This window comes from Rattus norvegicus, chromosome 2, assembly GCF_036323735.1.
Source record: "Rattus norvegicus strain BN/NHsdMcwi chromosome 2, GRCr8, whole genome shotgun sequence".
Lineage (NCBI taxonomy): Eukaryota > Metazoa > Chordata > Mammalia > Rodentia > Muridae > Rattus > Rattus norvegicus.
Window position 1 is genome coordinate 54,986,369 of NC_086020.1, and position 12,896 is coordinate 54,999,264.

At 43.9% G+C, this 12,896-nt stretch overlaps 1 protein-coding gene across 1 annotated transcript in view; it reads left to right on the forward strand.

Moving 5' to 3' along the window:
- Oxct1 (3-oxoacid CoA transferase 1) overlaps positions 1–12,896 on the forward strand; it is a 148,340-nt gene that overhangs the window by 22,405 nt on the left and 113,039 nt on the right. Inside the window, exons 5-7 of the mRNA NM_001127580.1 lie at positions 3,128–3,277; positions 7,154–7,260; positions 9,626–9,686. Of these exons, the coding sequence (NP_001121052.1) occupies positions 3,128–3,277; positions 7,154–7,260; positions 9,626–9,686 (318 nt within the window). The remainder of the gene's footprint in view (positions 1–3,127; positions 3,278–7,153; positions 7,261–9,625; positions 9,687–12,896) is intronic.

The following is a 12,896-nucleotide window of genomic DNA, read 5'->3' on the forward strand; positions in this document are numbered from 1 at the left end:
CTCGTAGAAGAGAAAGTGGGAAATAGCCTTGAACTCATTGCACAGGAGACCATTTCCTGAACAGATCACTGATGGCTCAGGCTCTAAGGTCAACAACTGATAGACGAGAGCTCATGAAACTGCAAAGCTTCTGTAAGGCAAAGGACACTCTTAATAGGACAAAACGGCAGCCTACAGATTGGGAAAGGATCTTCACCAACCTTATATCTGACAGACGGCTAATATCCAAAATATATAAAGAACTCACGAGGTTACATACCAACAACCCAAATAACCTAATTGAAAATGGGTACTGAGCGAGACAGAGAATTCTCAACAGAGGAATCTCAGATGTCTGAGAAGCACCTAAAGAAATGTTCGAGTCCTTAGTCATCAGGGAAATGCAAATCAAAACAACTCTGTGGTTTCATCATACAACCATCAGAATGACTAAGATCAAAAGTTCAAGAGGGCAGATGCTGGTGAGGGTGTGGGGCAAGGGGAGCACTCCTCCCTTGCTGGTGGGAGTGCAAACTTGTACAACCACTTTGGAAATCAATTTGGCAGTTTCTTAGACAACTGGGAATGGTTCTACCTCAAGACCCAGCTATACCACTCCTGGGCAAATACCCAAAACATGTTTCACCATCCCACAAAGACTCTTACGCAGTTATGTTCATAGTAGCCTTATTTGTAATAACCAGAAACTAGAAACAACCTAGATGACCTTCAACTGAAGACTGGATAAAGAAAATGTGTTACATCTACAGAGTGGAATACTATTAAGCTATTAAAGACAAAGACATCATGAATTTTGTAGGCAAATGGATGAATCTTGAGAATATCATCTTGAGTGAGATAATTGTTGCGCTTTGAATATGCTTGGCCGGGGGCTGGGGATTTAGCTCAGTGGTAGAGCGCTTACCTAGGAAGCGCAAGGCCCTGGGTTCGGAACCCAGCTCCGAAAAACAAAAAAAAAAAGAACCAAAAAAAAAAAAAAAAAAGAATGAATATGCTTGGCCCAGGGAGGGGCACTATTTGGAGGTGTAGACTTGTTGGAGTAGGTGTGTCACTGTGGGTGTGGACTTTAAGACCCTCATCCTAGCTAGAAAGTCAGTCTTCTAGCAGCCTTCAGATGAAGATGTAGAACTCTCAGCTCCTCCTGCACCATCTCTGCCTGGATGCTGTCATGCTCCTGCCTTGATGATGGTGGACTGAACCTCTGAACCTGTAAGCCAACCCAATTAAATGTTATTTTTATAAGAGTTGCCTTGGTCAATGTGTCAGTTCACAGCAGTTAAACCCCGAGACAGTAACCCAGTCCTAAGAGGACATGCATAGTATGTACTCACTTATAAGTGGATATTAGCCATAACATACAGAATGCCCATGCTATACTCCATGGACAGAAAGAAGCTAAACAAGAAGGAAGGCACAAGCAAGGATGCTTGAATCTCACTTAGAAGTGGGAATAAAACAGTCATAGGAGGCAGGTGGAGGGAGGGAACTGGGTAGGAAAGGAAATGGGGAGGGAATTGGGGGAGGTGTTCAGGATCAGGAGCAGGAGGGATGGCCATGAGAGTAAATGGGAATCTGCAACTGACTGGGGTGGGGAGGTCATATCCAGGAAGAGACAGAGACCTGGGACAAAGGAGGTGCCCAAGAATCAATGGGGGGTGACTTAGCTGTGCCTCACAGCATTAGGAATGTGGAACCTGAAGAGGCCACCTCCTGTAGCCAGGCAGGAACCCCAACAGAGCACTGGGGACACCAACCCATCTACAAAACTTTTGACCCAAAATTTAACCTGTCTATAAGAAATACAGGGCTGGGGGACAGAGCAGAGACTGAGGGAGTGACCAAGAAATAACCAGATCAACTTGAGACTCATCCCATAGGCAAGGACCGATTCCTGACACTCTTTCTTTCCTTTTTACATTGGATATTTTATGTATTTACATTCCAAATGTCATCCCCTTTCCTGGTTCCCTCCTCTTCCATCTCCCTCACCCTGCTTCTGTGAGGATGCTCCCCCTCCCACCCACCTACCCACTCCCACCTTACTGCCCTGGCACTCACCTACACTGGGGAATCAAGCCTTCACAGGACCAAGGGCTTCTCCTAATTCCTGACATTATTAATGACACTCTGTTATGCTTGCAGACAGGCATCTAGCATGGCTGTCCTCTGAGAGACTCCACCTAGCAGCTGACTCAGACAGATGCAGACACTCAGCCAAACAGTGGATAGAACTTGGGGACTCTTAAGGAAGAATAGGAGGAAAGATTGTGGGCCCCAGAGGGAATAGGAACTCCACAGGAAGACAGAGTCAACTAACCTGGACCCTTGGGGCTCTCAGAGTCTGAACCACCTATCAAAGAACATTCATGGACTGGACCTAGGCCTCCCCACTTATATGTAGCAGATGTGCAGCATAGTCTTCATGTGGGTCCTGAATAACTGGAGTGGGAGCTACCCCAAAACCTGTTGCCTGTCTGTGGGATCTACTAGCTGGGCTGCCTTGTCTGGCCTCAGTGGGAGAGGATGCACCTAGCCTTACAGAGACTTGATGTGCCATGGTAGGGGGGATAAGGGGGATAAGTTCTACCCACTCAGAGGAGGAAGAGAGATGGGGGAAGGATTGTGGGAGGAGGTGAGTGGGAATGGGAGGTGAGCAGGATGTAAAGTGAATAAGTAAGTAAGTAAATAAATAAATAGCAAATATTTTCCACTCTGCCATACCTACCGCTACTAATGAAAAAAATATGCTTACAGGTGACACATGGTAAAAGAAAATTTAGCATTTAAAAAAACAGAGCTAAATTTACATAATTAAGTTTAAAATTTGATTTTAAGATACTCAAGTGAGCATTTGTAGGGTGTTGAGAGACCAGTGTGGGGGTAGGGTCTGGAGACTGAAAGCACAACTAGACAAATGAACAGTTACATTCCAATGTGGATTGAGAATGGGGCGGTTATTGACCTTTAGTTGATGCCTTCGTCTGGGGATTCACGAGCTCGTACATTGCTATGCACTTTGCAGGACGGTGAGCCTCTCGAAAGTGGGAGCCACATCTAACAGGGTCTATGCTCCCTGTCCGAAGTGCACCTTGTGGGCTTCTCACGGCTGTTGGTTGTCCATTCCTAGGGCACTCTTGCAGAGAGGATCCGTGCAGGTGGGGCTGGCGTCCCTGCCTTCTACACCAGCACAGGGTATGGGACCCTGGTGCAAGAGGGAGGATCACCCATCAAATATAACAAAGATGGCAGTGTTGCCATTGCCAGCAAGCCACGAGAGGTAAGACACTCCCCACCCGTGTGATTCTATGAAATTAATTTACCAAGAGATTCTGTGTGAACTCATTTAGTGAGATAAAACAGTCATTCATTTTCAAAAAGGTGAGGCTTGCAGTGTCTGCTCATACTTAAATCACAGGGGGAAACTAGAATGAGTAGGGTAAGAGAATTATTTATACACTAAACAATAATTAAGATTAGTTAACTGAATTTCTGAAGGAAGCTATAGTCTATATATAATATACTAATTAGAGTTAGTTAACTGTCTTAATCAGGGTTTCTATTCCTGCACAAACATTATGACCAAGAAGCAAGGTGGGGAGGAAAGGGTTTATTCAGCTTACACTTCCACATTGCTGTTCATCACCAAAGGAAGTCAGGACTGGAACTCAAGCAGGTCAGGAAGCAGGAGCTGATGCAGAGGCCATGGGGGGATGTTACTTACTGGCTTGCTTCCCCTGGCTTGGTCAGCTTGCTCTCCTATAGAACTCAGTACTACCAGCTCGGGGATGGCACCACCCACAATGGGCTGGGCCCTCTCCTTGATCACTAATTGAGAAAATGCCTTACACCTGGGTCTCATGGAGACATTTCCTCAACTGAGGCTCCTTTCTCTGTGGTAACTTCAGATTGTGTCAAGTTGACACACAGAACCAGCAAGTACACTGACTTTCCAAAAGGCTTTAACAAATGTTAGAACATTTACCATTGATTATTATGTCCCTATTAAAAGAAAAAAACAACTGGAAGTTGTTTACTGTATACTATGTTAAGCTCTTGTGCTCAGATTTCCTAACATGACCGAAAGAAAATAAAGTAACAGAAGAAATGTGAAATTTATCTGGAAGCATGTAAAACAGGCCACAGTTACAGTTATATAACGGAATAGAGATCCAAATGATCCCTTTCATACTTTATCACTTAGACATAAGTGCAGCCTTTTCATTGTCTGGCCTGTGCTAATTTAGACTGTGCGGTAGGATGGGGTACTTTAGAGTGAGCAACTTTAATCATTAGACAACAGTAGACCTCTGGAAAGAGTATTTGACATAGTTTAGATTTGAAGCAATTAAAAAAAATACACAGACCAGTACATTGTTCTGAGTTTAAAAGTGCCTTTCCATTCTCTTTGTCCTGGTGGCTCAAGGAAGGGAGTCTCTGGAGGCAGATGCAGTTCGGGCTCCATGTCTAGGGAGATGACCTAGTAAATGGGGATGCCCATGAGTGTGGAACGTAGTGCAACTGGTACCGTTGCTGTGCAGGGGAGACAGGAGGTCAAAGACCACGCCCCTCACTGTCTGATGTTTGTCCCAGCTGTGTCTTCTCCCATTTGGAGTTTTGCTCCTTTTCAGGGAGCAACCCATATTGATTGAAGCTTTAATTGAAGAATTTATTTTTGATATTTAGTCTCACTTTTACACTGCCAAATTAGGTTTATAAGTTTCTTGATAAGAGAGACAACCCCAGGAACTAAATGAAAATGAAGCTTAGGAGCATATGATAAAAGTGCATATTCTGATAGCGTGTTAGAAAATGTACATTAACATACCCTAAGATACGGCGGAGGGCTAGACTCTCTTCTAACTTTTCATTTGTGTCTGGAGCCTGGTACATGACTTTATTACCTTTGTAACTTTTATAAAGATCAATCTCTCAGCTTCTCTGACCTCTCTCAGTGCGTTTCGGTCTGTCTGTCTCTTTCTCTCCATCCCTGCCTCCCTCAGTCTCTGACCTCAATTTCTGTTCTGTCTGCAGTCTGCTCTCATAGCTTCGAGTTCATCCACTGTGGTCAGAAGCTAGTGGAATGTGTACGGAGTGTGGTGTGTTCTAAGTTAGGTCTTGTGAAGGTCACTAGGATAACGTGGAGAAGTTGAGTTTGTGCAGCGTGATGAGAATTAGGTCAGAGGTTGATGGTAGAGCCATGACATGTGACACGAGGGCAGGAAACAAGATTGCTGCTTTTTGAGATGGTCAGGGCATGGGGTAACCAAAGACCTCATTCTGTTGGGGAAGAGGTATACGTAAGTTCAGGAGACTCAAGAGGAAGTGCTTGGCGACTCCGGTCAGAAAATTTACAGAGCAGGAGGCATGGCGTGCATGTAGGCCTTAGGGCTAGACAGTGTCCTGGGCCACTGTGTGGATGGAGAGCCACTCTTTAACAGTGGCCATGCAGAAAAGGAAGAGCTGCAGTGGAAGATGGGAAAGGAGGTCCAGAGGAAATCAGGGAGCCTGGTGAATTTGGAAAATAAAAAGAGGAGCAGCTGGGACAGAGGAAGAAGGATGAGCTGTAGTGTGCAGATATGCGAGGTCACTGGCAAAATCTAATTGGAATGGACTCAAGAAGAACCTAAAGATGAACTGGAGGCCGAACCCCATTTGAAGTGAGCACAGAAGTAAGCTTGGTACAGCTGTTGCTTCCCTCTTTGAAGGTTAGAGCAGGCAACGCTAGGTAACGTGTTTAGAAAATACTGTGTTTTCAACGTCACAGCCTTCATCACTGGTGGATTTTTTTGATTGCTTCCTTTTGTGAAAGCTTTGTTCTGGAGTTTTTGGGGCTTTGTTGACCCAGGCTTCTCTTGAATCCCCCAGCTGTCCTCTTGCCTCTGCCTCTCAAGGGCTTGGATTGTAATCATGTGCCACTACCTGCCTCATTGTTGACATCCACAGAGATGACTTCTGAAATACACAAACAAACCTCTAAGATAATTGTGTGTCGATGTGCGGTTAGTGTCATCTATTTTCACATTAGTCAGTGTTCACTGGTGGTTTTCATAGCTCCTGTTTTCTAGATATCTCTGGAGAAACTTTCCTTTACAAAATAGTGTTTGAAACTCTAAAAGTAAGGCTGGAACCTAAGTGATGGAGTATATGGTGATGGGATGAGACCCCAAGCTCAAATCTCGTGAACCCCTAAACAAAGCAAAGCAGAAGGTATTGTACCCCGATGTTGTGTTGGAAGCTTCTAGAAAGTGCACCCAATCTGCTTTCCACTAGAGGGCGCAGTAGGAATGCGAGTGGAGTTCTGCCTTCCGGGGCCTGCATTTATGCACAACAGATCCAGCTCTCTCTGGCTCTGTTTCAGTTCTCGCTTTAATTCCCAGAGGCCAATCTCCAAGGGGAAAAGACAGGAAGAACATAATGGCACAGGAGAGTTTTGTTTTTATACTCTCTCCCGAAAGGCAGTAAATGTTTTTTTTTTTTTTTTTAAGTCAATAGCATTGTATTATATCACTAATGACTGGAGATATGCGATTCGTTAAAACCAGCACTTAGAGTAGCACAGAAATCCTATGAGTCAATGCAAGAATCACACAGGGATTTTATGTGAAGAAAATCTATCAAAAGAGGTATATGAAGATGTTAATAAAAGGAGGTTTGCGTCGTGCGCACAGTAGGGTGACACTCCAGTTCTTTTTAAGCTAATTTGCTTTTTTTTTTTGTGATCCTCAATTCTCTCAACACTAATTATAGATCACAGTTAAAGAGAAACAATAGGTAAGCCATTTCGTGTAACTTACACGTTATAATTTGGAGGGGGGTCGGTAAGAAGGAAAGAGGGGTCTAATCCATTGTCTCAAAGGTAACCGGGGCACACAGTCAAATGGATACTAACACAGTTTACCACGTAGACTTGTGCAGGTTTTAGTTTCTCAGGCGCAGCAGACTTGCATTTACCGTGGGACCCATGCTCACATTCTCTGCCTGGAGCCTCCCTGGACTATTTTGAGAAAGCCTTATGCTTCTGAAGAAGTCTCTTGAGTTTCCTCTCCCTGAAGAAGCCTGGGTCGCTAGGCTTCTGTTCCTCGTGTGAGCTCTTCAGGGCACAGTCGTCTTCATCCTGCACAAACATCTGACAGTGCTTATTTGACTCCTGCAGGTGAGGGAGTTCCGCGGTCAGCACTTTATTTTGGAGGAAGCCATCACGGGAGACTTTGCTTTGGTGAAGGCCTGGAAAGCAGACCGGGCAGGAAATGTGATTTTCAGGTACTGTGACGGTTAAACAAAACAATAGGACAAAGGGGAGCATACTACTGTAGGCATCCCTCCCTGTCCCTTAGCTGTTGAGCCCCCAGCCTCACCTCCTACCTTGGGTAATCGGTTATGCCAGGAGCTAGAGCTCAGGCGCAGTGCTCGCTTCGGGCCCTGTGCTCTGTCCTTGGCACTTCAGATAAAGAAGAAATGAAACTAAATGAATGCGGTGCATGGCAAAGACTGTTTTCTAGATTACGACAGCAGAGGTGGATGTCATGGTGAGGTGCCGTCTGACCATTTTTAACATGGCTTACCGTCATACGTGCCTGTGTATGTATGTGCACAGTGTCCAGAAGAACACGGAGTGCCTGCTGATGTGCTAAACTTATTGGCTTGCTGAATAGTTGCATCCAGGGCTGGGTTGCAGCTGAGTTGGTGGAGTGCTTGCTAGCATGCCTCAGGCCTTGGGTTTGATTCCCAACACCAGTATAGTTTGACATTCCCAGCCGTTGGGGCTGGCGGTGGAGGTAGGCAGATCAGAAGTCCAAAGTTCATTGTATAATGAGTTTGAGGCTAGCACAGAATACATGAGACCCTGTTTAAAAAGAACTGGATCGATGCACTCTTTTTTTTTTTTTCCTTCTTTTTTTCGGAGCTGGGGACCGAACCCAGAGCCTTGCGCTTGCTAGGCAAGCGCTCTACCACTGAGCTAAATCCCCAACCCCCGATGCACTCTTGTACACAGCTGCATACAACTATTTTTTTTCCATCTGTATTTTAGTCACCAGGAGTATTTTCTTAACAAACGTGACAGCAGCCAGCACTTATCTTTAATTTTAAAATTGTTATTTTTAAACAGTGTCTTAAAATGTCAAGACTGCTCTGATGTTTTGGGGAAAAACCGCTAATAATAGTTTTAGGTCAATTTTTTTTCTTGTGCAGTTGATGTCTCCCAGGACAGCCTTTTAAAGGTTCTGTCTGAAAAGCTAATTGTCTTTACAAATGCTTGTTTTCCTTCTGGATAGCCAGAGGCCTACATGATTCTCCTGTCTTTTGATTAACCTTCGCATACTGAACTCTAAGTAATTACGGGTATTTAATGTCTTAGGCTTGTAGATTAGATAGTTGTGCTTTGAAAGTTGGACCACTTTGGCTCCGTATATAAGAGGTGAGCCATATGATCTTCCTCAATTTTGTTATTTGCTGCTTTAAATGAAGGTTTTTTTTTTTTTAAATTTTTTTAACAGATACAGTTTAGCATCAAGCACAGTAAAATTTTCTGTGGCTCCTTCCTTCCTCCTTCCTTCCTTATTCCTTCCTCCCTCCCTTCCTCCCTCCCTCCCTTCCTTCCTTCCTTCCTTCCTTCCTTCCTTCCTTCCTTCCTTCCTTTCTTCTTCCTTCCTGTCTTTCTTATTTCTGAAGAACTCAATGAGATATCGGTGCTCTGATTCCTTGAATTCTAGGCTTTTGGCATACAGCTACTTTTGGAAATTCAAGGCAGACATCTGACTGACATCTTTCCTGCTTTCTTTGACCTTTAGTGTGATGTTTGTGGAGTTCTGATGCTTTATATTAAAAAAAAAAGATGAACGAAGTTATATACCAAAGGACAGTTAACTACTGAAGATGTTTGTAGAATTTCACCCCGTGCTCTGATGCCTGGCTGTGGTTTCTGAAGACTTAACTTGGGCCACTGTAAGCTGCCGTGTGTAGGTGCTGGTGGTTACCGTGCTTCGGTGTGAAGTGAAAGCTCTCAAGTGCTCTAGATCTTAGGATGCAGGTCTCATTCAGTCACTGTGACAGCTGCTCCCGACACCACAAAGTTGAACAAGGACTCCCAAGGACTGGAAGGGATTGCTCAGCACCAGTGAGTGGTTCATGTACTGTCAGCTAGAGGAGGCTCCTCTCAGAGGAAAGCTCAGACCTTCTGTGAAGCACTTGGCATTTTCTCCCTTTCTCTTTCCCTTTCTGGTGCTGGGGTTTAGAACTCAGGGCCTGGTGCACACCAAGTAAGTGTTTTACCACCAAGCTACATCTCTGTAGTGGACATTCCCTAACTATTTCAACTTTTAAAGTTTCTCAGTGAACTATTTAACTATGGGAGCAATAAAAGACTAGAGGACTTTAATTTCAGATATTTATGAACACCCACTTTATTTTTCTGTGCGAAAGCTGTTGACTGTGCACTTCCCTTCCAACAACTATAAAAGTCATGTAGACTGAATGAAATGGCCATGAGAACTTTAAAGATAGGTGTGAGTCATGCACTCATAGACCCATAGATTCTTAGAAGACTGAAAGTCTGCGTCTTCAAGTTGAAAGAGATACATCTTGCCTTTGATCTTTCTCCCTCTTCTGTCCTCCTTCTCTGATACAGGAAAAGTGCAAGAAACTTCAATTTGCCAATGTGCAAAGCTGCAGGAACCACAGTGGTGGAGGTAAGAACAGACGCCTCGCGACTAATGGGGCCGGTTCTTCTGCATTAGCTTTCAGGAGGGCTAATAAGGACAAGCTTTTGTTTTATTTTACTTATGGACAGGTTCCCTCTAATATACAGTTTAGATCTATAATACTTGACAGCCTTGCAGTCAACCGTACACTCACTAGAATGCTACACTGTCTTAGGATATCTGTTTGGCATATAAAAGTAATATGGTCTTTGAATATAATAAGATGAAAATCCCGAAATGAGTTAATAGGCAGTCGTGTGCCACTGAATGGCAAGAAATCATCTGAGAGTACATCAAGAAGTAATTTTACTGTTGTATATCATAGACTTATGCCAACTAAGGTAGGTACAGATCACTTAGTTGTATGATCCTATGGGACCACTGTAGTTTCATAGGTGAGCGTGTGTACAGTCATAGGTACATGACTGTACAGTGTATGGTATTCCGGTAAAGTAGGAAATCACACCACTTGAAAGTGATCAGCTTCCTGATGTAGATGCTGGGAACTCGTTAACAGGGATGGTTGTATAAGTAACTACTTATGCTGGAGTTAAGAGCACTGGCTGTTCTTCGAGAGGACCAGAGTTTGATTCTCAGGATCCACATGATGACCCACAATGGTCTGTAACTCCTGTTTCAGGATGTTCAATACCCTCTTTTAGCTTGGGCTAACGTATGGTGTACAATGTATATAGTGGCATAACCAACCGTATGCTTAAGATGGTGATGATGATGATGATGATGATGGTGGTGGTGGTGGTGGTGATGATGATGATGATAAAGATTTCCACTTCCCTTCCCACATCTGTCTAAGTTTGTGTCAAGTTGACAAAACTCGGCCAGCACAAAGGCCTACCACATAGCTTAACATAACTGATAGCCTCACACTGAGTTTCACAGACTTCTACAAATCAGCCAGAAGCTGGCATCATCATGAGCAGAATTCTCTTTTAATTTTTGTCCTACTATAACCCTTTTCCTTTCAGCAACACTTTTCTTACAGGAGTGAAAACAAACTTTTTGCTGTCCAAGAGACAATGTAGTTAGCAAGAGAGTGTCTTTGGTTCTAAGGAGAGAAAGCTACTGAACTGAGCCTGAAGAGAGACTGCCCCTCCCTGTTCTACATCAGAAATATCCTCTCTGTCACAGCATTCTATCCTGGCTGACCCAGAACCGCATTAGGATCCTGTTGGTGCTGGCGCTCTGGGGCAGCCATTCTCAGCTAATGGCACTGCGTCATAGGCTGGCCACTGGCCCTCTGGATGTGACTTTTGAATTTGTATTCACTAAAACTGAAGGCAGTATAAGTTCAGGTTTTAGGCCATGCTGGTCACCATTCAGAGGCTCAGTAGCCTTTTGTGGCTGGCAGCTCCCGTGTTTACCTACACCATACTCCTCCTGGGAAGGTCTCTTAAACAAAGCTGGGCTAAAAGCTGAATTAAGATGTGGTGTCGAAGAGATGGCTCAGTGGCTAAGAGCAGTAGCTACTCTTTCAGAGGTCCTAAGTTCGATTCCCAGCATGGGAGCTCAAAACTGTCTATAACTGAGGTCTGTCTGTAACTGTAGTGTCATGGAATCTAATCCCTCTTCTGGTGTGCATATATGCAGGCAAAACACCCATGTTAACAAACAAACGAATAATTCTGTTGAAATAAGGAATCAAGATTCACTTCATATAGCATTTTGTCTGAGGAATTTAAACAGAACAGTCTGAGGCAATAGGAGTATTTGAGCCAACCTCCTCTGTGTGCTCTCCATAAAGGGTCCACACGCTTAGACTAACTTGCCACAGTGCTCTCGAAAGTAGAAAGTAATTTGGAATTGAAATTTTTAAATTTGAAATCTTGTACATTTCAGACGCGAAATTCTATTGTAACTTTCTGGTGTTTGTATTGCTCTAAGTAGAGTGAGAACGCCAGAGCTGTGCTTTTCTTGTTCTCTCCTGGGTTCTTTCTTGCCCTTCAGAATGCTAGGTTCTCTCTCTTCCACCCCGTGTGACTGTGTTTTGTGGTAGTCTGAATGGAAAGGATGCTTGTGACTTCATCAGAGGTGTGGCGTTTATAAATGAAACTGGGGAGATCGTTGCATAGTGTTCTGGGTGTTAAACGTCGACCGTGAAAACGTATTATGTGCCAGACACTGCACACTCTTTCGGTGGATTGCTATTCTTAACTACATCATTACGTGGAGCGGCAATGGAGTAAAAACATTTACTCTTTTTTATTATGTTATGTAAACACCTCAAGTCACCATAAATGGATAAAGTTTCAAACTCCTGCGTGATATTGAACCGGAACCAAGTGGGTTGTTGTTGTCGCTCAGTCTGTTAGCTTTCTTTGCGCCTGTGCCACCCACCTTGAAGGTGACTTTGAGTCAGCCTGTAAGCAGTGGCCCTCTGAATTTACTCAGTTTTTTCTCTTGGATTCTGCTCGTTCTGTTGAGTTTTTTCAGTTTCCCTATATCGGGTCATTGGAGGTCACTCTCGTACTGCGAATAGTATCTTACATGGTGGGAAGTATCCTTGTGGTAGATCCTTTATTTCAGGCAGCAGAGGCAAAGATAATTGTCTCAACTATGTTTATAGCCCAAACTATATTTGGACATATGGCCTTCCTGCCTCCATCTACCAAGTGTTTGAATCCTGTAAATCATGCACCAATCTGTGTTACTCAGTTATACAATAGTTCACTTATGATACATGTTTTAAACCAAGAAATAAACCAGCATGTTTATGAAAAGGAGAAAATCAGACCACCTTTGGTATTATTATTTTTACTTTGTATAGGTAACAGTCTTGCATTTAGAGATCTGTTTTCTCTTTCTGGTGCATTCTGGACACCCTTATGACAAAGTACAAAGAAGCAAATGGCGATGTGTGAACACCATTGCACACGCATCTTTCTGAAAGGCAGCAACCCTTTGGGTGCTTCCCCACGAAGCTGCAGCCCTCTCAGTTCTGGTTATGTCTGTCTGCCCCTTTGAAGGAACTGGATAATTATTTAAGAGAGACAGTGGAAGTGGGTACCCATGTTGGCACACAAGCCAGAAAGATGTTTCTCTTTTTAGCCCCAGACTGTTATTTCTGGACCTCCCTCTCTCTGAGTGGGTGAAGTTGTCCCTGATGAACTTCACAAGCTGATGAGTAAAACCAGTCCAGAGTGACTCCTGGGTGTTACACAGCACATGAGCAGCAAGGAG